This window comes from Melanotaenia boesemani, chromosome 6 (assembly GCF_017639745.1).
Source record: "Melanotaenia boesemani isolate fMelBoe1 chromosome 6, fMelBoe1.pri, whole genome shotgun sequence".
Lineage (NCBI taxonomy): Eukaryota > Metazoa > Chordata > Actinopteri > Atheriniformes > Melanotaeniidae > Melanotaenia > Melanotaenia boesemani.
Genome location: NC_055687.1, coordinates 18,883,765 through 18,911,681, shown reverse-complemented (window position 1 = coordinate 18,911,681; position 27,917 = coordinate 18,883,765). Strand labels below are relative to the sequence as shown.

General features: G+C 38.8%; 2 protein-coding genes across 3 annotated transcripts in view; one reads left to right on the top strand and one right to left on the bottom strand.

Moving 5' to 3' along the window:
* Window positions 1-19,987, top strand: part of adam22 (ADAM metallopeptidase domain 22) — a 64,057-nt gene extending 44,070 nt beyond the window's left edge. Inside the window, exons 10-31 of one of the 2 annotated variants that reach the window (XM_041989088.1) lie at window positions 187-258; window positions 1,357-1,523; window positions 1,614-1,698; window positions 2,326-2,416; window positions 2,504-2,555; window positions 6,236-6,335; window positions 7,154-7,225; window positions 7,431-7,523; window positions 7,914-7,994; window positions 8,115-8,165; window positions 8,271-8,334; window positions 8,433-8,538; window positions 8,620-8,739; window positions 9,175-9,343; window positions 10,298-10,409; window positions 11,165-11,255; window positions 11,350-11,403; window positions 12,467-12,574; window positions 13,082-13,182; window positions 14,641-14,707; window positions 18,740-18,863; window positions 19,071-19,987. In XM_041989088.1, the coding sequence (XP_041845022.1) occupies window positions 187-258; window positions 1,357-1,523; window positions 1,614-1,698; window positions 2,326-2,416; window positions 2,504-2,555; window positions 6,236-6,335; window positions 7,154-7,225; window positions 7,431-7,523; window positions 7,914-7,994; window positions 8,115-8,165; window positions 8,271-8,334; window positions 8,433-8,538; window positions 8,620-8,739; window positions 9,175-9,343; window positions 10,298-10,409; window positions 11,165-11,255; window positions 11,350-11,403; window positions 12,467-12,574; window positions 13,082-13,182; window positions 14,641-14,707; window positions 18,740-18,863; window positions 19,071-19,091 (2,001 nt within the window). In that variant the 3' untranslated portion in view covers window positions 19,092-19,987. Of the gene's footprint in view, window positions 1-186; window positions 259-1,356; window positions 1,524-1,613; window positions 1,699-2,325; window positions 2,417-2,503; window positions 2,556-6,235; window positions 6,336-7,153; window positions 7,226-7,430; window positions 7,524-7,913; window positions 7,995-8,114; window positions 8,166-8,270; window positions 8,335-8,432; window positions 8,539-8,619; window positions 8,740-9,174; window positions 9,344-10,297; window positions 10,410-11,164; window positions 11,256-11,349; window positions 11,404-12,466; window positions 12,668-13,081; window positions 13,183-14,640; window positions 14,708-18,739; window positions 18,864-19,070 lie in introns of both variants that reach the window. The other variant, XM_041989087.1, reaches the window with a different exon arrangement.
* Window positions 19,988-21,843: 1,856 nt separating this feature from the next.
* On the bottom strand, window positions 21,844-26,459 carry gtpbp10 (GTP-binding protein 10 (putative)). The gene is made up of 10 exons (XM_041989093.1): window positions 26,331-26,459; window positions 25,344-25,537; window positions 25,168-25,259; window positions 24,912-25,056; window positions 24,751-24,824; window positions 24,617-24,669; window positions 24,415-24,522; window positions 24,215-24,292; window positions 23,941-24,064; window positions 21,844-22,512 (listed from the first exon to the last, which is right to left on the bottom strand). The coding sequence occupies exons 1-10, from the start codon at window positions 26,361-26,363 to the stop codon at window positions 22,301-22,303; spliced, it is 1,113 nt and encodes a 370-aa protein (XP_041845027.1). The 5' UTR covers window positions 26,364-26,459; the 3' UTR covers window positions 21,844-22,300.
* Between the last annotated feature and the right edge of the window lie 1,458 nt (window positions 26,460-27,917).

Sequence of the window (27,917 nt, the reverse complement as noted above, 5' to 3'; positions counted from 1 at the left end):
ACAGTACCTGATTAACATGTACTGGAATGGAACTGATTCTGTTTTCTGTTCAGTAAAGACAATGTTTAGTATTAACAAATGTGCAAATGTTGGTTAATTTTAATCAGTTGAATACAGATTATAATTCCTTCTTTCATGTGTTTGACCTCTGTTTGTTTCTCTCTCTCTGTCTCTCTCTTTCTCCAGTATAAGAAGCATCGTCTTTCCGTTGGGCTCACAAATAACAATGCTAAGACAGTGGTCAATATGGCTGACATGGTAAGAACTGTATTGATCCTCTTCTTGGAAAGCTTGCCACAAACACTCCCAGGTATTGGAAGTGAGCAAACATTGCTCTGACTTCTTATTTAACCAATCCTACTTTTTCTTTTTAAATCCAGCAGAGCAGCTGTTAACCAGACAGCTGCTGTGTAAATTTTCAGATTTCAGTGGATTAAAGCAACAGTAGCCTTCCAACAGTATGGATGCAGATATTTTAAAGTTTGTTTGTGGCCATGTGTGTATGCTGTGTAACTGAAATCTGACCGGCTGCAGGGTCACATCTGTAAGGCGATAGATTGGTAAAGGTCACGCTTTTTGTTGTGCCCTTGAAGATGATCATATGTAGCAGACTCTGTTCGGGATGGACACATTGATTTCCATTACGAGCTACACATTATATGCTTAGAAGTTACAGCATCTACAATTATGAAGAAAATATTTAAGAAACATGCAATGTTTCCTCTGCTACTGACAAACCATTATTTGGGACCTGAAAATTAATCTTTTTTTTTTAATGTAATGAAACAGATATTTAAAGCATGTGTAGGTTTATGTACATGACCGGCACAATGTTCATAAAGATGGGGAGCAGCACATGTCTGGTGCAGGCTTGCTGTTTGATGTTTTGATTGTTCGCTCCTTATCAGCTGGTGTTGGAAGGCTTTAATATTTCCACACTGATGGATTTACAGACACTGAAGGAATATGAATCATGCTCATATCAAACCTTTGGTATTTTGTTTGAATGTACTATTTCTACTTCCTCAGTGTTTTCTTTCATAAAATGGAAATCCATTGAGGCCCCAGGACGCAAACATTATTATCTGCCTTTGCTTGCTTTGTCCTTCAGACAGTTACCTTTGTTGACTGTCTGGTCTCTTGTGATGTGCTGCTGCCTGGTGGCAGGATCACACAGACTGTGTGACTTCTGTCATAATGAGCAGCTGGAGACGCTAATGAGTATGAAGCATGCTTGTCGCTTGTAATAATGATCAGAACATGCATTTTCTTTGGGGCTTTCAATCATACAAGAACTTTGATGCTGAAGCTTCACGACTTTCAGAAGTTAACTTTAAGTTAATTTTCATTACCCAGATTTTCAGGGAACAGCTTAATACCCGAATTGTGCTTGTTGCCATGGAAACCTGGTCAGCTGACAACAAGTTTAACATTGATGACGACCCTATGGTGACACTCAAGGAGTTCATGAAGTACAGAAAAGACTTCATCAAGGAGAAATGTGACTCAGTTCACCTCTTCTCGTAAGTCTGGTGATTAAAAAAGGGAAACTGATGCGTTATCAGGGCGATGTCTTTTGTTAAACACATAACTTGTTTCCCCCCCTTTTTCAGAGGTAATCGCTTTCATAGCAGCTGGGGTGGAGCCTCCTATATGGGTGGAGTTTGCTCGCTCACTAAAGGAGGGGGAGTCAATGAGGTGAGACTTGAACCACAAAAAAAATGACTCAAAAAGCTGCAAAATTTACCCTCCATAATGGTTTTTATTTCAGTGAGGAGATAAAACCAGACAGTAAAGACCTATATTTATTGTTGTACCTAACTGATAAATGATTGTGGTAATGAAACATGTCAGAGTTTTGTCCTGAATAAAAGTAGGAAAAAGGGACAACAACTATGAAGCCTAAAGGCTGGTAATGGTTGAGTTTACAGACATCTGATGGAAAATAATTAAAGCAAAGCAGATGAGTGTGACAGTGTGTGAAAGGTGAAAGTAACAGAAGGTGGAGCAGAAGGAATAATACACCCAAGAATGAAGGCAGACATGAGAGAACATATTTTTCCTCTTCTACTGGTATAAAAACATCATTAGAGATGGAAGATAAGCTGTTGATGTTTTGGTCATTTCCATCCTATCCTATCAAGGTATATGCTTTAGTTCCAGGTTTTTAGCCTTTTAGTTCAATTAAATAAAATATTTTCAGTGTTAAGGAACAATGTTTTCATAACTTCCTTTCCCTGTTACACTTTTGTTTTATTCAAACTGATGTGATATTCTGCTTACTCTCCCCTTTACTCTGTCCTCTCTCTGTTTTGTTCCTGTCAGTACGGTAAAACAAATGAGATGGCCATCACCCTCGCTCAGTCTCTAGGACAGAACATCGGCATTTTCTCTGACAAGAAGAGGATCCTCAACGGTAAGCTGACAAACGTGATTAGCACTTTTATTAATCTTAAACTAATCTTAAAGCCTCATTTTTTTACAATTATGTTTTTTTTTCCAGGTGAATGCAAATGTGATGACCAATGGGCAGGCTGCATCATGGATGACGTTGGGTAAGTTATACTAAATGTTCATTTCTTCCTCTCGTCTCACAACCAGTCAGCTCACCTTTCACAGATGATGGTGACTCAGTTTTTCTGCATTTTCATAGCTTTCTAAGTAATTCTGATAACTCTGTCTGCTCGGATTCAGTGTTACTCACTTATGAGTGTAGTTAATAGCTAGTTTTATCCTGACTTCTAAATTTATGCTAATATTGATCTTTTTATCTGGACAAAAAGCAGACAAATGCTGGAGTGTTATTGTAGATTTATAACTTACCACTAGGTGTCAGTCTTGGTATATTTATGACATTTGCTTGTTTATATAACTTGAAGTCTTTTAGAAGTAATGTCTTTTATAATATCTTGCTTACTAAGATTTGAGAATAGTTATTAAATCAGCCTGTGTATGTATCAGAAATCATGACATTGTCCTAAAATGTATCTCTATGCTCTACAAGCTTGCTTGGTATTGTGGACAAATGGATGTGTGTGTGTATTTGTCAGTTCAAGTCTTTTTGCCGCGTGTTTGTGAATGTATACCCCTTCTCTTAAATACTTCTTGCATTCCCCCTCTATCCCGAATGGGACAGCAGGTGAGCAGAAGCTTGCTACAGCGTTGCTTGTGCTGGTATTGAAGCAACTGGCTGCCTCAGAGGGGGTCGACAGTCATCACAACCTTTTCCATGTCATCCAGCAGCACCTCAGATACTGTGGCCCCAGCTTCTCTTTTAATTAAGACGATATGAATAAATACAGTTTGATGTCCTGTTTTGTAATACACTGGCTGTATTTTTCATGATCTCGTTGTTGTACAGTTTCACATTTACATAACGTCTATTATTTCTTTAGAGACAACTTTGTTTTGTTTTTCTAATTATTGAAATGCTCCCTCGTTGCTCTCTTCTTTAAAAGTTTGAACTTTTCATAACTTCTTTTTGTCCATATCTACCGATTGATACAGTCTGCAATGTCATTCTCATCCTATCCCTTACTTCATCTCAGGCTTACAACAGTACTTTCCCTAACGTGCCACATCCAGATCCTGCTCTACTCGGATACCATAAGACACCTGTTGTTAGATAATGAGGTCACATTACAGAGGACAGGTCCTCCTTTCAACCTGTCGTCTGTGATCGGACCAAGCCACAGTTTCTATTAGATAAATAAATGGTATTTCAGACATTTGTATTCAATGATCTCAGTCATGTTCTCTGATGGACGTTTGTTGTGTCCCTCAGCACCTGCATGCCTGATCTACTTAACATTAACATTGTTTTTACAGGGTGTAGCTGCTATGTGTGTTTCTGTACATAATTTATGCATATATTCGGCATGTGTACTCCTACAGAGTGCACATGTGGCAGCTTTCTATAGTTAACCTACATTTCTTTCAGATCTGTAAATCCTAACTACACCTTGTATCAGCTTGTTCTAAATACACAATGGTCGAGTTAGGATTTTAAATGATTTACATGTTCATGTTTTTTATTATTATTATTATTATTTTGTGTTTTTGCTTTAGTTTAAGATATCGTCTCATGAAAGAACAGATGCTCCCCCGAACAAATCAGGTCAAAATATGTGTTTTGAAGTGTATACCATTGAAAACTAAAACGTTCTGATTTAATGAACTCAGATATCCTAAAATACACGCTGTCATGGACACATTAATGTGTTAAAAGTTGCTTTACAATGTTGCAGTGATGGCTGACTGTAGTTCAGTGTGATATTTAAGACAACCAGACTTACTTTTTAGTTTTTGAATATGTTTCACCAGTATCACGCTAGAGAGTCACTAAGGTAACATTTGAACCTGAGCATCCCATGAAACGATCATTATTGGGGTTATTGTTAGCTTGTTAACCCACACAGCCATCTTTTGAGATGTTGTCACATGATGATGCTGGAAAGAAAATTCAGCTGTTACTGTAGATGAGGGGGCCATGAGTTTAACAAAGATGACTTACTCATTTCTGAAACCACCTCTCTTCTCTGTCTAGAATATTGCTGTTGCTGTTCTCAGTTCACGCTCCCTTATCCTTTAGATGGAGGTGGACTGAGCGACGGTGTATACCAGCCTGTGCACGGCACTGAACTGCAAATAAAACACTGTTTGAATGTTAAAGCCTTAGTGCGAAGCGATTTTTGTCAGAGAGTCTGAGTGTGTAGTTCTTTCATGAGAGGTAAAATGTTTTGAAGAAGTCCAACTGTTGCTTCTTTAAACTCTCAACATTACCATGACCTGATCTACGGAGACATACAGTATAGAGTTCAGTGTGATTTCGATGCTTCTCTGCCTCCTAATATCCACTAGAGGGGTGATAAGCTTATTGTGTGTAAATGGTGATTTTTTTTCTGGAGATGCTTGTACACTTTATTGAGCTTGCATTGTATTTTTTAAAGGTAATTCTTATAAAATAATATAATACATAGTTTGATTCCAACATGTTGTTTATTCTGACATAAACAGCATTTTTCATAGCTGAATAATGATGCATTTCAGGTACAGTTGTACCTCTTTTCACACATGAGTCACTTAAGCATGTTTCATCTTTGTTTTTCTCCTAATTATATTTAAAAAGAGATTAAGACTACAAAATGTTGATAACATTTAGCTTTGGCACAAATGTAGAAATCAAAGATGAAAATTCCCATATGCCTGACAACTTTAAACACGACTAGTTTAGGAAATGTGTCTGAAATATTGTAGAATACTTCATCCTTCATCAGGCATAACCGCTGGCTGATCATAAAACCATTTTCAGCGTGGCTTCATTTAGTCGCATAACTTATGAATCAGCCTGTTGCGGCCCTTGACTCTCTCTTGAGTCTTTGTTATTGCATTGTCTCCTCGATCAGTCCTGATGAGCAAAGGCATCAGAGACACTCAAACATGCTCTTAAACAATTATGGTGATGAAGTCTGACAGAAGATAATGATACTGCTCAGTGCTGGGTTGAGGTCATTTCGAGGATCAGACAGAGCAGTGGACATGTGATTATAACAGACTGATTTTCAACATTTTCAGGTGTTCTTTGGACTCCAACTGAATGTGTCATGTAGTGGACTTTAAAATTTTATTCAAAGTGAAGAGCAATAATAGTTATTAATTGCCAGCAGTGTGTGGTTTCTGTTGAGCATTTTGGGTCTTTTAGGAGCACGATGTTAATCGATAATGCAATAACTGCTTCAAAATGATCATTTGCTGGTCAAAGTGACAAAAACAAAAAGCGTCTTAGAATGCATTACACATATGATTCTCACCACAATCACTGTGCTGTACATCTGCCCGGTATTTAATTATAGGAATCTTCTCTAAACTGTGAGTATGGTTAACCAGTGTTAAAACCTTAAATATGTTGAGTGTTTGCTGACTTTCGGGGAAAAAAAACAACTTGATTTTATTATTAAAATTGATTGTGTAACACAGGTTGGATATTTCCATGCTTGTACAAATGAATGATTATAGGATAGTAAAAACTAACCTGTTTAATTTTGCAACAAAGAGCATTTGTATGAGTTAAGATGCATAAAACAACTTTTTTATAGTGTTTTTTTTTTTTTGTTTTTTGTTTTTTTTGAGGGGGTGGGGGGGAGTCAGCTCCTCACATTCACGTTTATGTCTGAGGCTGTTTATTGTATTTCTTTTGTTGTTAACAGCATAATATCTTGTGGTGTGTATTTAACAGTTTCTACCTACCCAAGAAGTTCTCTGATTGCAATGTGGAGGAGTACCACAATTTTCTGAGCAGCGGTGGCGGAGCATGTCTGTTCAACAAACCTCTGAAGGTACATCATTCGACACACAAATATTGTATGTGCATATACAGGTAGATTTGCCAGGTAACATTTGCCAAAACGTTGGAATGCTATGCGAGATGAAAACAGAATGTTTGCGAATGATTGAAACCCTATGTTCTATAGGGTTTCAGAACAAAGGCAACATATCCAGTGTTCAAACTGAGATTTTTTTATTTGCTGGAAAAAGAAAGGTCTAATAAAACTGAGAGCCTGAGCCGTTTAGAAAGACTAAAGACTGGGAGGAGTCGCAGAAAAATAATTCAACAGCTGCACTACAATGCTTCCCAACATAGATTAGATCAATTTTACGGATTTCGTAGTATGATTTAGACATTCAATGAATCAATAGGGACATTATTGAATGAGTGTAATAATTAAGCCTTAAAATACAACTTTACAATGAAAATCCCTGCATGAAGACTGTTACCAAATAACAAAGTTCATCACCGGATCCATACACACATTTCAGCTCAGACTTATTTACGACTGACTGATGTATTATGAAAGCACAGTTCTTTTAAACCGGTCTGCCTGCAGTCCAGACCTTTCACCCACATTATGAAATGGACAAACAAAGGAGGCCCTGAACTGTTTAGTAGTTGGTCTCTGTTTCCCAAATACTTACAGAAGTACAGCAACACTGCCTATCGATGTCCCAGTATGCTCTTTTCATACAAGTAAATATTTTCTAAAAACTAAATTCTCTCTTACCGTTTTAAGTTGAATAAAGAGTTTTACACATTTTACACGTCACATATGCTTTGGTTGTATTAGCATTATATTTATTTTGTCCTTTTTCTGCTCAGCTGCTGGACCCTCCAGAGTGTGGCAATGGCTTCGTGGAGCATGGAGAGGAGTGTGACTGTGGCAGTCAAGAGGTGAGTTAAAGCAGTGAATCCAAATTGATCAATGCCAGTAGAGATTAACATGAACGAATTTACTGGGATAGCCACAATAAATAAAAGTGATGAGTCTGTCAGTGGAAACATGATCATAGAGATCAACCAAAGAGGCCTCTTTTGAAATAAACTCTAAAATGAATAAAACAAAGACAACTGAAGGCAGTTTTTGTTCATGTTTTAGGAGTGTAACAAAAAAGGGGCGAACTGCTGTAAGAACTGCACCCTGACTAAAGGCTCCAATTGTAGCAACGGACTCTGCTGCAATAACTGTCAGGTACAGAAAAGGAAATCTACACACGCACACACACACACACACACACACACACACGCACACACACAGGGTTGGCCAATAGCAGTGGCTAACTGAGTCCCCGAAAAGCTTATCTAATGTGTTTTTAACTTTAAACCTCTTTTATTTTTGTGGCAACTTAAAGAGGATTTCTAAAATAATGGCTGCTCTTAGCCCTTAGGGATCTTTAACTAACTGTGCTACACTTGAGATGTAAATGAGTAGGCAGGCATAGAAAACATATGGTTATGTAAGGTTTCAAATGCGGTGTTGTCTCAGCCCTTCCAGTGCAGGTTTTTCACCCCTGACTCGCTGCTTCAGTTCAAGCCAAAAACCTCCTGCAATGTGTTTGATCTGCACTGTATGTTGCTGCAGGTGGAGTACATGGGAGTTGTGTGCAGAGATGCTGTGAATGACTGTGACATCCCGGAAAAGTGCCCGGGCAATTCCAGTCAGGTGAGTGTGAGCTTTTCTTGCACTGTTCTTTGGAGGTGTAGCTCCAAACTCCGGTTGTGTGCAAATTCACATCACCGTAGATTTAAGGGACGATGCTAATTCTTTCTCTCTATCTTTCAGTGTCCACCAAATGTCCACAAAATGGATGGTTACACTTGTGAAAAAGACCAAGTAAGAAGTTTTACAGTTTTATTAGGTCTTAAGTGAAAGCTTTTGTGTAAGCTTTGGGTATTTTTGTTCACGTTTGATTAAGATTTACTGTACTTCTCTCTGTAGGGTCGCTGCTTCAATGGAAGGTGTAAAACCAAGGACAGGCAATGCAAATACATTTGGGGAGAGAGTAAGTGTATTATTATGTCACATCTGCATAGAAGATGCACAATTAAACAGTAATAGTAGGTGTTATATTTAAAATTGCTTGTATTGCATCTTCCTCAGAGGCAACAGCAGCTGACAAATTTTGCTATGAAAAGCTCAACATTGAGGGAACAGAAAAAGGCAACTGTGGGAAGGACAAGGACACCTGGATCCAGTGCAACAAACAGTAAGCTGGCTTTTTCTGTGACCTACACATGTGCTGTTCTGGGTTGTGCACTCCAGGTGAAACAACAACTTCCTGTTTTAGGGATGTTCATTGTGGCTACTTGCTGTGCTCCAACATCTCACCTGCACCACGTCTGGGAGAACTGCAAGGAGGACTGACATCTTTCTCAGTGGCCCAACACAGTGCTTCTCTGGACTGCAGGTACACAACACTAAAAACGAAATATTAACCCAAAGCTAACAGAAAACAGACTGGTGCTACATTTCTGTTTCTGTCCTCTTTTTATTCTTTGGTTTTGTATTTCCAACATTAAAAATACTCTGGAATAGTTTATTCTATACTTCAGTAAAACATAAATGTAAAGACTTGACACTGAAATTTATTATCGAAAAAAAAAAGAAGAAAAAAAATCATCTCCCAAAAACCTAAATTTCCTCACTGATAGTGGTCTGATTTTTTTTTTATAATGCCCCTAATCTAAACCAAGCCATGGCTAACACTAGAGTCTTAGTAGCACAAATTTCTTTGTAACAACATAATATATAAATGAAATTAAACAGAGCATATTTACTGTAATACAACACTGTGTTTCTCCTTTGTAAGTGATTCAGCCATGTTTACTGGTTCACTTTTCAGTGGAGCTCATGTGCTGATCGATGGCGACACCGACCTGGGATATGTCGAGGATGGGACAGCCTGTGGAACGGACAGCATCTGCTTCAATCACAAGTGTCTCCCAATTCAACAGTTTAACTTTAGCACCTGTCCCGGGACAACTGACAAGACCATCTGTTCTGGACACGGGGTACAGGGCACTGAGCACCGAGGGGACATCAGCGCAGACCTTACAAACTTAGTCATTAAATAGATTAGTGGAATAGTGCTACAGGCCTCCCCAGTTTTTCAAAGCCTAGAATACACTTGAGGGAAGCTCAAAAATCTTTCACATAATTATTTATGCCTGTCTAAGGTACGATAACCCTTTTCAGTTGTTCAGTAAAAGGTTTAAACACCTCATGTTAAACTACATGCACACTATAACAAAACTCTGACAATCACACACCACAGAGTCCAAAAGATCCTAGCCGAGTCCCCGTTTACTTTAAAAACTTGATTTTCAGTTTCAGGCTAAATTTAGCAGCATGCTTATTTAGAAAGCCCTCAAGGAGTCCTGACCTCAGTCCTGACAAAAAATTTTAGTAAAAGACACACATTGTGTTCCACCGTCATTTAAGGAGCAAATTTAAATATTCTGCAAAGAAAAATTGCTGAAAAGACGACACAGCAACAAGAAAACGGTGTTAAAATTTTAAATATAACAATCATAATAATAACAACTTTAAATTATGTTGGCCAGATTGAAACACATCTTTCCAATCAATTGATTACACGAATGATGAGAGGATTAGCTGATTCTTTGCTTTTGGTAGGGAGTCTGAAATAAAGATAGTCTTAAGCGTGACAGTAAGGAGAATGTTAAATCAGCTAGTTGCAATAGGGTCAAACAACACAGGACAAAAGTGGTGACACAGAAAGGAACAGTGCAGTCCTACTGTAAGACTGCCTTACCTTGCTCTACTTTACCTCATTGCTTTGAATCTCCACACTTACCTTTTAGATTTAATAGTTAAGTGAGTCCAAACTTTTGACTTGTCCTCTATACGTGTTTGTCACAGGAATAAAGAGCTTTTGTTTATGCCTTCAAAATGAACAACCATGGGAAATTGTTTGTTAAGTCTCATTCGTTCTCATTCTGTAGGTGTGCAGTAATGAGCTGAAGTGTGTGTGTTACCTGGGCTGGACAGGAGAGGACTGTAGCTCCACGTCTCCATTCAGTCATCCTGTGCTGGGACCCATTGCCCCCATCTCAGGTAAAGATTTAAGTACTACCTGTTAGCTTTATTCACACCTCTCTTTGTTTTCTTTTTCTTCCTCTTGTCAACATTTAGGATCGTACTCCATGCATGTATCACTTCACTCTGTCCAGCTTGCTTACTTTTTTTCAGTATTTCAACTTATATCCCTTGCTTCCTCACATCAGTCCACAAATATTTCTTTGTAATTTGTTGCATTTTTGTATATTTATGCTTATATGTTGGGCTCGTGTCTGTTCATTAAACCAGCTGCATTTGTATTCACTGAACCATGCATGTCATTCTTTTTGTTTGTCATTATTTTCACACTCATTCTTTGTTGACAGGCTGATGTCTTTGACGGAGTGACTTGAGGTCAGATTTGAGTTCCTTTTTCATTGTATTTGTCCTGTCTAATGTCATTTCCTGGCTCTCCTCCTTTTTCACACCAGCTTCAGTTCAACACAGTTGGTAAATCATTGCCCTCATTAAATGGAAAAAAAGGTGTTTATAGTTATCTTGAATGGGAAGCTCAACATGTTTCCCTCATATTAGTGCTGAAAAATTAGGGTAATTATGTGGTTCTCAATTTATTCCCCCTTGTCCTCCTTTCAGACTTTTCCTGCTACACGTGCTGTGTTTTTGTGTTCTGCTGCAGTGTTTTGTAGTCTGTGCATCCCCCCCTCATGTGTCTGGATTACTCAGGACACAAGAGAAACAGATCCAATTAACACACATTTGGTTCCCCACTCTCCTCTCTTCCTCTGTCTCAGGTATCACCAGCACCAACATCATTATTGGAGCCTTTGCTGGTTCTATCCTCTTCCTCGCCCTAATTCTGGCAGTTACAGCCTGGTGCTATAAGTGAGTGCACATGCAGGAATAACTGGATTCCTGATAGTAAAAATTAAATCAATTATTGATGAACTTTGATAAAAAATTCTGTTCCTTTTTGCAGAAGCTACAAGAAAAGACGCTACGTCGAGTCAGAGGTTCACAGAAGATTCTGCCGGTTGGCTCAGTTTAATTCTTTTTGCAGCATATTTTTAAATCCATGATAAAACTGTAGCTTGTTTTTGTGTTGAAAGTAAGTTCTCTTGCAATATTATGTTTGTGTTATTCCTTGCTTTAGGGTTTGTTGTTGAAATTCAAATTTATAGTTGAGAGAACACTCAAAGAGATTTAAAAAGCAACAGACTTAATCATAATTTTGATAAAATTTAAATTTCCAAAAGTCTGCTACGAGTGCTCTCAGAGGTAGATATACAGTGTCTTGTTATGCTTTGAGATTTCATTAAAGTAGAAGAATAATGTTAGGCTGTTTAGTGTATAGCAGAGATCCTCAATCCTGGTCCTCCAGGGGCCGGTGTCCTGCAGGCTTTAGAAGTCTCTCTGCTTCAACAAGTCTGCTAATTACCCATCGATCTAAGTCTAAGTCAGATGTGTTGCAGCACAGAAACTTCCTCAAGGACCAGGACTGAGGAACCCTGGTTTATTTTAGAGGCTGATATTGTGTTGATGTCACAAAATCTTATTATAATGATGATGAACTGGAAATCATCTTGTGGTGGGGTCACACCGGATGGAAAAACAAAGAAGTCTTAAACCAGATTGAATTTTGCCTTCATTCCAATGTCTACTACACATCTGTAAAATTTTGTCACACTGAAACCTGTCCACAAATGCTTAAAGTGCTAACGCAGTTTTCATGGTACTTCTAGTCACTGTATTTATCACATGACTCAGGTTATGCTGTAATGACACACATACTCATAAAATGACAACATTAGACAGACTGGTAACTGGTTAGAAACTCAGCCATGACACTGTTTGCATCTGGGTGAGTCAAAATGTACTCGAAAGACAACAAACAGACAGAATTATTACCTATTTTTTTAATCCAATACAGGCAGATGTGTAGTGTTGAGTGTACTAAATAAAAAAGAGAACACACATCTCATGATGCAAACAAACAATATTTTCTCCAAATCATAAATCAAATCTATTTGCCGGGGGGCTTTTCCTGCAGTGGTATTCATTTCTACAACATCTAAAGCATTCCTCTGTATTTCCAGACAAATTCCCCCAGGTGACTATGTCACCAAACCTGGGGATGCAGATTCATTTTACAGTGACATGCCTCCAGGCGTCAGCACAAACTCCGGCTGCAGCTCCAAGAAGAGGTCAGCCTGCCTGTCGCACCTGCAGATTTGCACCCTGTCCTTCACTCCCTCCATCCCATCCATTTCTCAGAACATCTCAGTGTTTGGCTTCAGGTGTGCCATCTCATCATCACTCATTCATTTGCAATCCTGTGTATGATATAAGCATGAGTGTGTTGCGTTCGCTAAATCGCTGATGTAAATCTCACTCAACATGTGTTCACATCTTGCTCTGCGATTGTCAAAGCTTTCATTCAGTGTCTTTCACTGAATATTTTCTGAAACTGCTGCCAAACGTGTGAACATTTGGGCAATGAAGAATTGATGCCACATATACTCAATTCTTGACATCATGTTATATTCAGCTATCATGATAGTGTCACTGCTTATACGGTTGTCATGGCATTGTTATTGTCTCTTACATCATCAGTCTTCCACTCAAAACAAAAATTGTCCAGTTTCTTAGAAGGATGTAGGTCGTCAGTTAATTTTAATCTGTCTTGTACATGTATGTGTATGCGTGTGTAGATCTAACGGCCTATCCCACTCCTGGAGTGAGAGAATCCCAGATGCCAAACATATCTCAGATATTTGCGAAAATGGGAGACCTAGAAGCAACTCATGGCAAGGTAACACACACTCATACAGCATATAAAAGGAAATAGTTGTCCTTCATCAACACAGAATTTTAAATATTTTTCCCCAAAAACAGGGACAGAAAAAAGACAGCACACCTGTGGGAAAGAAGAGAAACAATTCACTTCATGTACTCGTCAATACAATCCATTTTATCTACAATATAACTAACGTCCATAAATCGTTGTGTGAAACCTTTTTAGGTCCCGAAATAATCCAAACAAAAGGTGATTATTAATTTTAAAACATCATTTTGCCATCTGTTTTGAAATACTGGGGAAACAAAATGGCTAACCAAAGATAAAACAAGGACAGGCTCACACACTTTATTCCACATAGAAACTATTTATTGATAACATTCGATCTTCATCAGGTCAGAAGTGTTAACAGTAGAGCACACACTGATATTTATACCCCCCCCTATGGATTAGCAAGCTCCAGGTGGGGCTGCTGAAAGTGTAAGGTTCATAGTCTACCAAAACAGCCAAGAAAATAACACTGAAAACACTATATACACTGCTAAGTGTAAACCAAGAAGAGGTAATTATAGTACAATCTCCCCCAATAGATTAAGGAAGATACTCTAACTTAGGGGTGCCCAAACCTTTTGCATCCATGGGCCAAAGCGAAAATGTACCAGTGAGCCAAACACAGCGATTTTAGGGGTGAAACACAAATAAATGTAAATCGTGGTTCTTTTAATTATTGTTAAAGCATGCAAATGCATTCTTGTCCTCACTGCAAATAACACACTACAAACACCAAAATGGCAAAATAACAATAAAGGCATAGTTAGAAGGACAACAAACAAAAATTGCAGACAGTAAATTGTAACCAAATATAGTGCAAAATGTCATCAACAAAAAGAAAAACACTGCATGTACACCAAATCAAATTGCTAACAGTGACTGACAAGGTGAGTATGTCATTGAGATGTGAGCCAATCTTTCAAGTCTGACATACTCAAATAGTTTTGATATCTCGGTGGTGGGCCAGATGTAATGAGCTGGCGGGCCAAATTTGGCCCACGGGCCCTACTTTGGGCACCCCTGCTCTAACTCTTTATTAAAACTTGTATGAGCAAGGGTCTGAGGTGCAAAATATGCATGTGCCCCACAGATATTTTATAAGATAAACGGCATTTCTAATGGAGCAAGTGATAGCACGTCTTATTCTCATGGTTTAAACTGAGATTGCATGGTTACATGTGATGCATTTAAAAGTGAGATTGCTCAAACCACTTTGAAAATATCCAGGTGGGATGTTTAAGTACATAGCACATTTCACAGGTAGGAAGTCAGATTTTAACATTTGTCTTGGATTCAAAGCTTTTTATAGATTCTGCAATGTTGTGTCAGAGCACAGGCTTTTCTTCATTTATCTACCCATTTAATATGTTTGTTAAGGAAATGTGTTTATCTGAAGTGTGTTGATCTCTTTTTTAACTCCAGGAAATCTGAGTGGTAATCGGAAGAAGCTGAAAGGGAAGAAGTTCCGTGCACGGTCTAACTCCACAGAGTAAGTTCCTCGTGGGATCATGTTGCACACAATATTTTCAAATAGCCAACAACAAACTTTTCAGGATTTTTTAAAGGATACACCTCATTTTATTCTTTATTTGACATTTTTTTATGTCAACAAATCCCATGAAAAGACCAAAACAAAGCATTAGCCAGCCTCTCAGTGCTAACTTTTCCGCTAACTTTCTGTCTCTCTTGGTCCCTACTAAAAATATTTGTCAATGAAAAGGTTAACAATATGTTTGGTTTATTTAATAAAGATAAAATGATCCTATAAAAGATGTAGGTACTGTAGGTCTTTGGAAATATCAAGCAATAAGAAGCAAATACTATAGAACTATTTTGTTTTCTGGATTAGTACATACAGGATGTTTATTAGTGTTCATAATCCAGTGAGTCTGGTACTGAGAGAAATCTGAAATCAGGTTTTGGATACATAAATATATGAACAGGTTTGAATGGTTTTGTTCTTTTCATTAAATTTGTTGACACTATATAAAAAGATGAGTATGATTTAAATAAAAAAATATTGTCTTTATCCTTTAAAGACGAGGTGTAGCTGAAATAAACTTAAGAAAAGCTTCACTTTAAAGTTCCACCAGATACAAATACACACACTGAGCCTCACAGGTCGGAATATGGCGACTTTGTTCTCTATTTTCATTGTGAACTTAAAGCTCTTTTCTGACTTGTGAGGCTGAACTGTACCTTTTAATACTTTAAACTGTCTTCTGAGCCTGTGAATAAATAAAGAATTTGCATTCATGCCTGTTGACTGCGAATGAACAATAAGCAGTGTGCACCGGCTGCCTCCCAGCCTGCCCTGTTTGTTTGTGTGTTTCTTTAAAGGTCTTTTTTTGCCCATGAGGTAGTTTGTTATGCATCTGTTCTCACTATAAGCATGTTACTGAGTGATGAAAGCTGACTGCTTGGAATGATGCGACCGATGTGCAACTGAGCCTGTAACACACAACACAGTTGTTTGTTTGTGGTGCTGTTTTCATCTGAAACCACACGCAGGTCTGTCTGCCATCTTCACCATTTTCTCAATTGCATCTTGTTCAGAATATCTTTGCTCTGCTCTGCTTTCCTAAAATATTTCCTCTTCCTCTCTCCCCTCACTTGCTTATTTCTGGAATTTTCATTCCTTTCTTTCCTTTTCTCTCTTCTCCCCTCCTTGTGTTGTGTCCATGAACCCCCACCTCCCCTTCCCCTCCCACAGGTATTTAACCCCTCGCTCCAAAACAGAGTATTATGATGTAACTAAATGGGTAGAAGATGTGAATAAAAACACTCGTGGACCTTTTCTTAGGTATTACCCTCAGACCATGTCCCATATCCTACACACTTGTGTAAATCTCCCTCATTTTTGGTTTGATTTGTGGTTTGAAAAGTAATATTAAACATCCAGTCTTTTTACACTGAAGCTTTAAATTTTTCAGAGACAATGTTATAGAAAGCTGGCATGTTACTACTTGGAGTCTTTAAAATGAGTTAGAAATTAGTTCAGACTAGGGTTAAGGAAATAATTTTTTATGAGTTATATACCAGTGTCAGTAAAGACACAAATCTTTTATTTAAACAGCTGCTTTTTCATTTTCAGGTTTTTATTTTCGGCTTCTTTGCATTGATGGAAACCAAATGACAGATTTTACTGCCTGTGTCGGTGTTAAAACCAGAGTGCAGTCATTTTTACTGCAAATTTTCCTGACCCCCCCCTTCTTTGCTCCCTCTTCCCCCTCAGTGTCTTGTTACTTCTGCATGTTCAGTGTTGTTCAGTCAGTAAGTGTTTGCGTGTCGATCCCGCCTCGCTCCCCAGTAACCTTATGCGCATCAGTGTGATGTCATTGCTGTGTCAGTTATTTTTTGTGCTGCTCTGACATCATTACTGTGCTGCTGTGAAATAGAGTTAGCCAATTCTGGTGTCCAAGGTCTATAGATCATCAAAAACACAAGCTTCCCTTGGCAACAAGGAAGTCCACAGACTGAACAATACATTTGCACTGGAGTCTATAGACCTTCACTGTGCCCAGGAGCGTGCCCCTTACCCTTCCTGTGTTACATTTACTCAAGCATAGAAATGGAGCAAAAGAATGGAGAGACATGGAGCTGTACATCAGGGAGCCTGGTTACAAAGAATGTATAAATGCCTTTTATTATTATTTTTGTTAATTAAATCAGCAGGAAGTGCTCCTCGTGTAACTGTAGAAGGCCACTGCTATGATTAATTCACATGACAGTGCAGAACTTCTGCATAACCAATCAACAAGTTGCAGAATAAATCTGAGTTCAAACACCACCTTGCAGAGTTCTGTTTGTTAAGATGTTTCATTTTAAACCAAAGTGTACCGCTCTGACAGACCAGTATGTGCCGTCCATGGAGCTACGAGCAGAAATAGTTTAATAAAAAGATTAAGAATTTTTTTAAAAAAATCTTTTGATATAATTTATTTTAAAAATGGAAATCAATATATGAATTTATTGTGGAGAAAAATGACTTTGGAAACTGCACTCCACTCTCTCCAGTACTTTGGCCAGTCCAGGACGTTCTTTGCCACACTACAGATGGTGTATATGTACAAGCTGCTGCATATGGGATAGGCTCTCCTTGTGATCCTGAGTACAGTGGTGCCTAAAAGGTTTGTGTTCCCTTAGAAGATTTCCTTTATTTCTGCATGAATTTGACCCAAAACATCATCAGATTCAAAAGTCCAATAAGTAGATAAAAAGAACCAAATAAACTACCTGATATTACTGTGAATGGAAAGTATGAACCTTTGCTTTCATTGTTTAATGTGTGAACCTTTGTGCACAAAGTTGATGAGCTCTCAGCTCCGATTTCTTCCATACAGAGAAGCATCAGATTTAGGATTCCCTCAGGAACGTGGAGATTTAAAAACTATTCCTATAAACCATTCTTAAGTTAAACAAGGGGTTTAGGTTGTCTTGCTGTATGACCCACTCTCTCTTTAGATTGTTTGCTGCCAATGTCCAGACATTTTCCTTTATATTTTTATTGTGTAATTCAGTAGTAATTGCTTTAGGGTAATAAGGATAATAAGCTATACTGCCCAGTTACAGATTATGTTTTTCTGTCTCCAAACAAAGCTTTTCTTTTATACCGAAAAGGATCTAGGTTCTAGTTTGTCACTTGTTCATGTGTTTATGTTTTCCCACACTTCAGCAGTCCAGTCTTGTATAACTCGTGTATTGCACAAGAGAGATGGTTTTGAACCTTTTCTGATGCAATCAGCATCATGTTCACTCTCAAATTAACTGAAACTAGAGGTTCACATAGTTTTGCCACCCAGTGATATGAAATGTTGGATAACTCTCCTTAATAAATAGCTTACAAAGATATTTTTCTCACATTTGTTTGACTTTTTTTTTCTAAAGAACGGTTGGAAAAAAAATCTGATGATGATTCAGGTCACGTTTATACAGAAACTTTACACAGAACCTTTAAGCACCACTGTATGCTGTTCTTTCCCAGCTTCGGTCTGGTCTGCTGTCCCAGTCACTTTATTTTACTCACTGCTTCCAGCATCTAAACACACAGGCTGATCAACCCATCAGAGAGCTGACAGCAGAGGTTTCCTTTAGCAGCATGCTACTTTTAACATGGCTAAAGGTACATTTCTGTTACTTTTTGCTACCTGTGTGTTGGTGCTTGCTGAAAATGCTGTGGCAGTTGGAGAAACTATGACCATGCCTACATCGTAGCTGGGAACTACTGTGTACTGGGGTTGCTCTTAAAAGTCAAGTATTGGTTATTTTTTCTTTTCTTTTATTTAGCTCTTTGTGAGCAACTTTTAGGAGCAACTTCTCTATTCAGGAAGTTGAAACCCAAAGAACTGGAGCAGCTCAAGGAGGATGTTGGCCAAAGTCACAGATCTAACATTAGCACAATGTTCTTATCTAACCTCATTTATTCATAAATCTGTGTCTTTGGCCAACTCATCCTTACACAGACTAAAAACATACAAAAAAAAGCAATAGTTTAACAATGTCACCTTCCCCTTCTCCTCAGGACACTATCCCCTGCCAAGTCTCCCACTTCCTCAACAGGATCAATTGCATCCAGCAGAAGGTACCCATACCCTATGCCCCCACTCCCCGACGACCAGAGAAAAGCCAACAGGCAGAGCGCAAGGGCAAGTATCAGTTAAAAACACTGGATTTTAGCACCAACAACTAATGTGGCTGTGATTGCATGTACTCTATTACACAATAAGAGGCATGCCGGTCTCTAATGTCTGAGACTTTTACAGAGAGTCAAGGGGCTGACCAAAAGTGCACTGAAAGAAACTTTAAAAATATCTCTCTTTCCTCTTTTCCCCCCTCCTTTCTTCTCTTTCCAGCTGTGGGAGACATCAATATAAGAACAGCCTTGCCCAGTCTGCCCTACAAGAGCTACAGCTGTCTCCTTTACTATGAACGAAAAACACAAAAATGCAACAAAATTGACTCTAAGCTTCTAAAGAGATAGAGAGAGAGCCCCCGCTGGACAGGAAGTAGACAGGTCTGTTTGAATCGGTGTGTACGAGTGTTTTCGAGGCTGTCTTGCCAGATGGCATCTCTACAAGACGATGCAAAGAAAGCTCTGCATTTACTCCAGAGCAGCTTGAACTCAGACCGAGCTGTTCCTGTCTGTTCAAGCCTCACAAATGGGACAGGATACCCCAACACTCTGACACCCCCACCCCTCCTCCCACACACACACACACACATACACATTTTTTTCTCAGCACTCCCAACTCCATTGCCCCAAGGCATTCAACCTCCTCTTTAAAAGGAGCAGCGGTGCCAGGAGCAAGCCATTGCATCACTCTGCACTGATGGATTTTTGTCAGGTCCTTTTTTACGCACATGAATCACTGTAGAAAGTCCTACACTGTATGCATGAGACAACCCTGTTTATCAGCAGCCTCCTCCTACTGACAAAGAAGAAAGGAGTACTGCTCCGATTTGAAGGGAAAGCATGCGAGGGGGCAGTGATTTTTATACCTTCTGTTGGTGTAAAGCTTTTCTCCACTAAAAGTAACCCTTATATAAAAATAACCCATATTTTGGACCCAACCTGACCCAATCTCACCCTCCCCTCAGTTTGCTGGTGTGTGTATAAATATGTATAGTAAAATACACACATAGTATGTTTTTGAAAGATGAAATCACAGAGAGAAACTTAGCTCTCTATTCTGCTGAACTGTGCTGTAGACAGAGGCGGATGTCTGTAGATAAATGTAAAGATCCTGCAGTCAATTTTTTTATGGGTTTTTATTATTTTATTTTTTTTGTTTGTTTGTTTTTCATATTGTTTCTTCCTCTCTGGCTTTCCTCTTCAGTGACTTAGACCTCTATAGCTTTCTCCATGCACAGCAGAATGTTTTTTTTGTTCAACATTAGCAATATTTTTATGCATCTCTGTGAGACAGACACCCAGAAATGTTGGCTGCGGCACGTTAAAGTTTTTCTGAGACAGTTTTTAATGAGCATTCATTTAGCTAAGTTTAAATAGTTTACATGCCATTTCTGAGTGAAGTGAATGGACTGAGATGTGTTTGGTGTTACTATAGATGTGCCACTTGTCACTTGTGTTTTTTGGAAATTCCCCTATGACATTAAGCAGACGTGTTTCCACTGATTTTACTTTGGGATGTTTGAGACCAGAGTGCTGCCATTTTCACAGCGGCAGCTCATTCAGTTCACCTAAGTCTGAAATGAAGAGGTGGATGTGGTAAACTGAACTAAGAGAATCTGGAAATTGTCATTTAAATGTGCATTTTGGATTTAGCTGTGATGATTGAGATATTTAGCCTTGTAAATGATTAACTATGCTGTACAGTGCTTGCTGTTTGAGCTTGTGAAGACCAACAGCATGACAATTCTATAACAAATTTAAGTTACAACTCTGTTAGGCTATTTGTGAGACAATAACGGGAAATGAGCATGTCACTGAAAGACTTTTCCCTTCATACTATTTCTTCTGTCTGAACAGGTTTGTGTAACAGACTACTGCACACGCGGTATGAATTTATGGCAAGTCGCAGTGTTTGAAAATGATCAGAGCGACGTTGTACTTCGGTCACACCTGTGCAGCTCATTAAGGTGGATGTCTTGGTGATGAATCCCACTTCCCAACAGCAAGCTCTCGGTACATTTATAACTCATTGCTCTACCTTGTGTAGATTCCGTTGTCTTAAAGCCTCAAGTTTGTCATTTTACTGTTGTTTCTGTTCCAATGTGGACACTTTTACATTTGTAATGTATGCATTAGACATGTATAGGCAAGATGACCTCTCATAATATCAGACTAATAATATTAGTACCTTTTTTTTCTTTTTTTAAGTACCTTTGTATCGCTCACTTTTTCTCAGCATTATGTACAGCAACTATTCTAAACAGTAATTAAGTGCATTATTGTAATTATGTGTGTTGAGTTTGAATGGAGACATGTTAGGTGTGTTTTGTTTTTTTGTAAACACATTTGTTTAGCTTGTGTTGATCTTTATGACCTAAGGTTTGAACACGTGTTTTAAATGAGATCTGTACAGGCTCATTATTTGCCTTCAACCAGAGCTTTTGTCTGTGCTCTGGGCCTACGTTTTGCTCCAGTTGCTCTCCTGGGCTCCTCCAGGCTGATTTAAGCATCATTTTGCAGCTATGTTTTAACATATCGCTGTGATCCAGCGAGGCTTTCATCCTGGTGTCCTGGACATTGTACATGGGATGAGTTCATGAAGATTGTGGAGCTGCCAACCCCCCCCCCCCCCCAAAAAAAAAAAAAAGTCTGCTGTATCTGCCTGAGCACATTGCTGTTTTGACCGATCCTGACAGGACCACTCTGGCAAATATCTCCACAAATGAGCTGTTCGACTCAGTCTTTGGTCAGAAACTTGAATGTATCCGTGTACGAGCACACCAGCCGTAGAGTCTCCGCCATGTGCTCCCATTCTGCCAGACTCCAGGAATTTTATGTACCGATTTAAACACTGCAGTTGTCTTTTTTTTCTTTTTTTTTGCCTGTGTGCTGTACAGACTATTGATGCAAAAATCAACTCACATATTTTTTTCCTCTGAATCTTTCAGTATTGTAATATATTTAATATAAAATAAAACTTTCATCAACATCTGTCTATGATGACATTTCTATTAACTTCACAAATACATGAGCCTGTTATACAAACCCTGGTTACAAAGACTATTGATGCAGGGTGGAACCCTATGTTAGGTTATCAGACTGCACTGTAGCATCCCTGACATACAAATAAACATAAATATAATCTTAGTGAGCAGCTTTATGAACATTTTACTGCTCTAAAGAAAGATGGACCTTGCGTCAGTAGCTAAAAACCTGATCATGTTGAATGAGCAGAGCAACGTTCAACATGTAGCAACTGTGACTACAGCAAGTAAATCCGGGTCGTTCTCTGCAGACTGGCTGGCTCTGAAGGTTTCTGTTGCCACAGTGTCACAGATGGTCCTCTGAGGAAAGACATCTACACCCTCACAGTTCAACTACTTCACAGCATTTTTAGCAGAAAGTAAAACGTCATCTGTCACCATACTCCGCTGGTCCCACTTGAGTGTCTCACAAACGCTTGTGCATGTGGTAACTCAGTGCCTGCAGCTTTTCTTGATGGACGGCACTGGATTCCATGATGGTGTCTTCATCAAGAGACCGTCGGATGCAGCTCTTCAGATGGTCGATACCAAATCCGGTGATGACGGAAACAGGAACTATATGTCTGAAGGTCATTTGGTTCTTTGGTATCATGTCATCAGGCAGCAAGTCAAAAAACTCTGCGGTGGGTAAAGCAGCAGAAACAATGTCAAGACACACAAGTCTACAGTGTTACTGTCTAGTTAAAATACTATATACAACACAAAAGGTTACAATTCTTTGTTTTCTTGACTCCTTTTGGGCTCTTATTCCTGTCTTTATCATAATATCTACAAGGGTAACTACTGTCTGACTTTAAGTCTGTATCACACATCCACATCTTACAAACAGGAAACTACAAATACAACCTAAATACCTAAACACTAAGTATATTGGGCTGTTTTGTTTATTTTACGACAGGAAAAGGCCATTTTCTGAAATCAAATGAGAGACTTCCACCTGGCTGCAATGTAAAACTTGACTAGAAGATGGCATGATTTTTTTCTTAATACTGATTTTAAAATCAGCCAGCACATTAAGTATGATCTGACACTGGGGCTGGCCGATACAACAATCTCAAAATCAGACTGTGATTAAATTTACATCAACAGCTAGTGATGGTTTAATGAAGCCCGTGAATGTGTTGAGTCTTTCTAGTGTCATTAGTCAAGGCCCCATTTAATAGCTTATTTGGTAGTACTGACATCTACTGGTCATTTGATGTCCAGCAGTCCACCTGTCAATATGTAGGTAGACATGTAAACACAATGATGCAACTGTATTGTAAATCTATAAATATATTAAAATATATGAATAAAGTAATATATTTCTATCTATCTATCTATCTATCTATCTATCTATCTATCTATTCAGCAGATTAAATTTAAATCTTATCTTATTAGAATGTATCATAGAAATAGTCCCAAATATTTTGCTTCCGTCAGTGCTGCATGTCTTGTATCACCTCACTGTCACCTGGAATTACGCAGAGGATTTCTTGCATATTCGGAGGCTTTTTCAGCAGCCTGAATCACACGAGACACTCGCGTGGATCAGGGAAAACGGGGCCTCATTGGTCTTTGGTCACATGATGTTCAGGAAAATAATACGGACTTCAGGCTTCATTTGGACACGCCCCCTTTACTTGATACAGTCTTTAGGGCTTTTGTGTCTGACGTAACATCACTATCAACAGCAGTTGCCTATACATCACTACATGCTCACCACTTGATATTGTTGACTTGGAAGGGAAAAAAAACCTTTGTGCTTATGTTCACTGGATTAGAGAAGTAATGTTGGGATTGGTTTTAGAAAAATTTGGTGTACAGTACAGGGATCGGAGGATAAATATTTCAAAGCACGGTCTCATTTCATATCTCATACTAGGGGTTTGGCTAACCCATCATCTTTACTTGCTGTCTATTTGTCTATGTCTATCCCCCAGCACACTGGTCTCAGTGTGAGGTTAACTTTGTGACATCAGAGATGTTTAGACAGAGTTTTTCTTACATGTTATATCTGTAAAAAATAATTACCTAATGCACAAGAGTCAAAAACACCCAATTCACCTTGTGGGTTTTGAAGTTGTTCTTTCAACTCTGCTAGTTTGTCCTCAGCATCAGGCAGGTCCATCTTATTCGCCACTAGTAATGCGGGCTTTGTCACCAGCTCCTCTTTATATAGCTCCAACTCCTTCATGAAGGTGAGGAGGATCAATGAGGAGGTAAAAGGAATGGTGAGGAGAAAAAGTCAAGCATGACACTGAATGCCTCAACATTTATAAAGAATGTGACATTTCTAATAAAACAGCTCAACAGAAATATTCTGCAGCATCATACTGACCTTAGTAAGAAGTTGCACAGCTTCAAAGGCCGACCTAAACGGTGTTTTACTTGCCAGCTGGAAACCACAAACGTCCACCTACAGTTAAACAAAACACAATCAAACTGAACTCATTTATCAAAGGTTGTTTCTGAGCTGATTACACTGATCATACACAGACATAATGAAGTGTCACATCTGAGTTTTCTGCTTCTACACACCACAAATAACAGCTGCTTAGTCCTCTCTACATGCTTTAGGAACTTGTGGCCCATGCCTTTGTTAAGGTGAGCTCCCTCAATTAACCCTGGGAGATCAGCAACAGAAATCTACCAAGAGAAGAAAAAAAAAAGTTAACAAAGAGACCCTGCTAAAAAGCAATATACAGTGCAATAGACACTAATATGGATTTAACCATTTAACCTGTTTGTAGTCTGGATACATCAGTTTGCCAATCTCAGGCCTCATAGTTGTGACTGTAAAATTCAAAGCAAGACTTAAGAAATAGAGGAAAATGATCAGTGTTATCAAACTCATGTGCATTTTTACATTCTTACATGCATAGCTGGCAATCTGTGGTGTGGCATTAGACAGGGCTGTTAGGAGAGATGACTTTCCTGCATTTGGGAACCTGATGTGAAATCAGAATAAAACAATCAAACACTCAAGTGAATTTAGATGTTGAAATCAGCTTGTTTGTGAGGTTTTCTGCCCTCACCCCACAAGGCCCAGGTCGGCGATAAGTTTCAGGTCCAGCCTGATGTGTTTAGCCTGGCCTGTCCTGGGCTGGAAATCGGAGTAGAAAGAACCTCCAGATCCTCCTTTTGCCACCATCACACGATCACCCTCAACATTCAGCTCACCTTAGACAATAAGGATTGAGAAAATATGGTTTCCAGTGACACAAGGGAAAACATTAACATAATACACAATGCCAAATTAGTGTTTTTTTGTGTTTTTTCCCCCCCACAAACCAAGTATTCTGCCATCATCAGTGGTGACTGTGATACCAACAGGAGCAAAGACCTGCTTGTCCTCCCCTTTCTCTCCCTTCAGAGCTCGCACACTGTTGAAGAGAATAAAAAAAAAAATACTGACTAGTGGACTTCAATAAATGTTTAAAGTCAAAGTTGCGTTTAAGGACACCAACCTGCTGTTGCTTCCTGTTCCACCAATGAAACGTTTGTGTGGGTATTTGTCCTTGATCTTCTTCAAATTCATGTTCTTTGTCGCCACCACCCAGACATCTCCCCCATTCCCTCCTTGTCCCCCAAGACGGGGCAAACCCATGCCACCGCTGCCTCCCCGGACAAACAGGCGGAGGTTGTCCACAAAGTTTCCATACTGTAAAACAGGCCAAAGCACATTTGACTTGGATAACATCCAAGAAATGCATTCAAGTACTGTTTGGTAGGACACCGCTGAGCCCTTTTAGGCATGCAAATGTAAATTTAAAGACAGTACTGGATGGCAATAAGCAAAGAGGGGGATGCTTACCTGGTGTTTGATAAAAGTTCCTACACCTGTCATGATTTTATAAACTACTTATCATTACACGCTCATATAGCCGTTTTACTAAGGGATGGACTAAAACCTGTAAGTCCACAAACTGTCGCCAGAAACTACACCATCATACTGAAATGTTATAAGTTAATTCCACATTTATTGTTCTGATATTTTGATTCTGTAATCAAATATATTATCTGTTCATTAGTTGCCTGCGTTGCTGTCTTGTCTGCCATCTGATTGCCAGTTATTCCATAATGTGTTGGTGGTATCCACACAAATGCAATGATTAACGCCATCATGTTTGTTTGGTATACTGTTTGTAGACTTTTCTTCAGGATGTCTGGTCTACTTTCTGAGTGATTGTGCTGTAAACTCGTTAATAACGAACTGGAATCTGAACAAACTAGTAATGTTAATGGTCCTAATAATTTCCCCCGTGTACACAGACCATCAGGAGTCCTTTTCTCGAAACCACAATAGCTACATCAACTCGATTGTCAGTATGCTTTTAGATATGAAGCTAGCTTAGCGGTACACTGACAGCTAGCCTTCAAGCTAATGTCAAATCTTGTTATACCATACTGCACAATAATTTCTCTTCATAGTGCAGGTCTACTGGGGTACTTACCTTCCGAAAAGAAATCCTACTGATGTGGACCATTTTCAGTGGCGTTTATGACCACTTTATTGTTTAAGCTAGATGCTAGCAGCCATGCTTTAGCATGACGGCCCGGAAGTGGTATGTTCTCTCTGTTCATTGGACAATGAGGTGAAGGGCAGCTGTCATGGGCGAATGGGACCAGCGCCGCTCTCCCAGGCAAAACATGAGTGTTGTTTAATCCTTGACTTTTTCAGAGAACAGGGTATAAGAGCCGCCAGGCTTTATCAGTTACTTACAGGTCCTAAATATAAATTGGACTTTTGTTTTACTTTTGTGTTGTCATAGTACTGCCTGGCTTAAGAAAAAGAAACTGTGTTTTATATTGCTCAGTCTTTAATGTACTTGTAAAGACATGTTATAAAACAATTACTGTACAGTTATTACTACTACTGTCGGTTCCGTCAACACCATAAAATTAACCCCTTTTTTCTGGCTCTACAACAGAGTTCTGGCCAGTCCCAGGAAAACACTTTTTTCTTGTGCACTGTGCAATTTTATTCCCACCATGCCGCTCCTTAACCTGGCTAAGAAAGCACAAGGTTATTACTTTATTATGGATAGAAATATCTGGCCAATTGACCAAGAGAAAAAGGAAATGCAGCAAAGAGTAAGTATTCATGGCAGGAGGAAAAACATTAATTGCTTTGTAGTGGCATTTATGGAAAAAGCAGCTCAGAGGAAACCAATTATTAACAAGTCTGACTGCAGAAAAACATTCCTAACCTGTGTCAGCTGTGGTCTGACGACATTATTGTTCAATTTAATAACCTAAGAATGCAATATAAATTCAATTATGCTTACTTGACTTCAGAAGACAATTTTCTTTAAGATTAAATCAGTAATGGCATATTGTTAAAACAACTGAAAAATAATAAGACATGCAATGCAAGGCAAAAGAACCTAATAAAGTCTTATATGCAAAGTGTTTGGATAGAGATTTTGAAGTTGTTACAGTCATATAAAAGTAAGTAGGAGCTAAACCTAAGCCAACATGAAGGGGCACTTGTGGAAAACTGTATGTATTCTAATGGGTAGCAGGAGGACGCTGCTTATTAACTGCATTTTATCACACTATTCATCAGTAAAGGTGGTCTATAAAGACAAAAGTTTTGTTAATTTGCTGGTCTGGTGGATACAGGATTCAGCACAATGCTAAGGAAGAAATTCATCAGCAGTGACCTTAAAAACAATTGTTGCTGCTCATCGGTCTGGGGAGACTTATGAGGCCATTTCCAAACAATTTGGAGTCCTCAATTTGACATTGAGAAAGATTTTCCACTACTGAAAAACATTCAGTACAATGACCAATCTTACAAGGATTGGACCCAGCACAACAAACTGTATCATTCCTGCAAGATGAACCCATGGTTATAATTCCTGGTACAGTCCAGTCCGTCTCTCAGCTTCACAACTGCAATGGTCCTCAAGCAGGTCTATCAGTGTGCATTGGTAAAACCAGATAGTTTAAAACACAGCAGCACCTTAACCCAAACAAAAAAGAAGAAAAAAAAAAAAAAAAAAACACAACCCCCTCTTTACTCCATTAACTTTACT

Coding starts and splice junctions, on each gene's coding strand:
- gtpbp10 (XM_041989093.1), bottom strand. CDS start 26,363: ATGGTCCACATCAGTAGGATTTCTTTTCGGAAG. Junction 24,523..24,616: donor TGTATCCAGACTACAAACAG/GTTAAATGGTTA, acceptor TTCTCTTGGTAG/ATTTCTGTTGCTGATCTCCC. Junction 22,513..23,940: donor ACAACTTCAAAACCCACAAG/GTGAATTGGGTG, acceptor TACCCACCGCAG/AGTTTTTTGACTTGCTGCCT.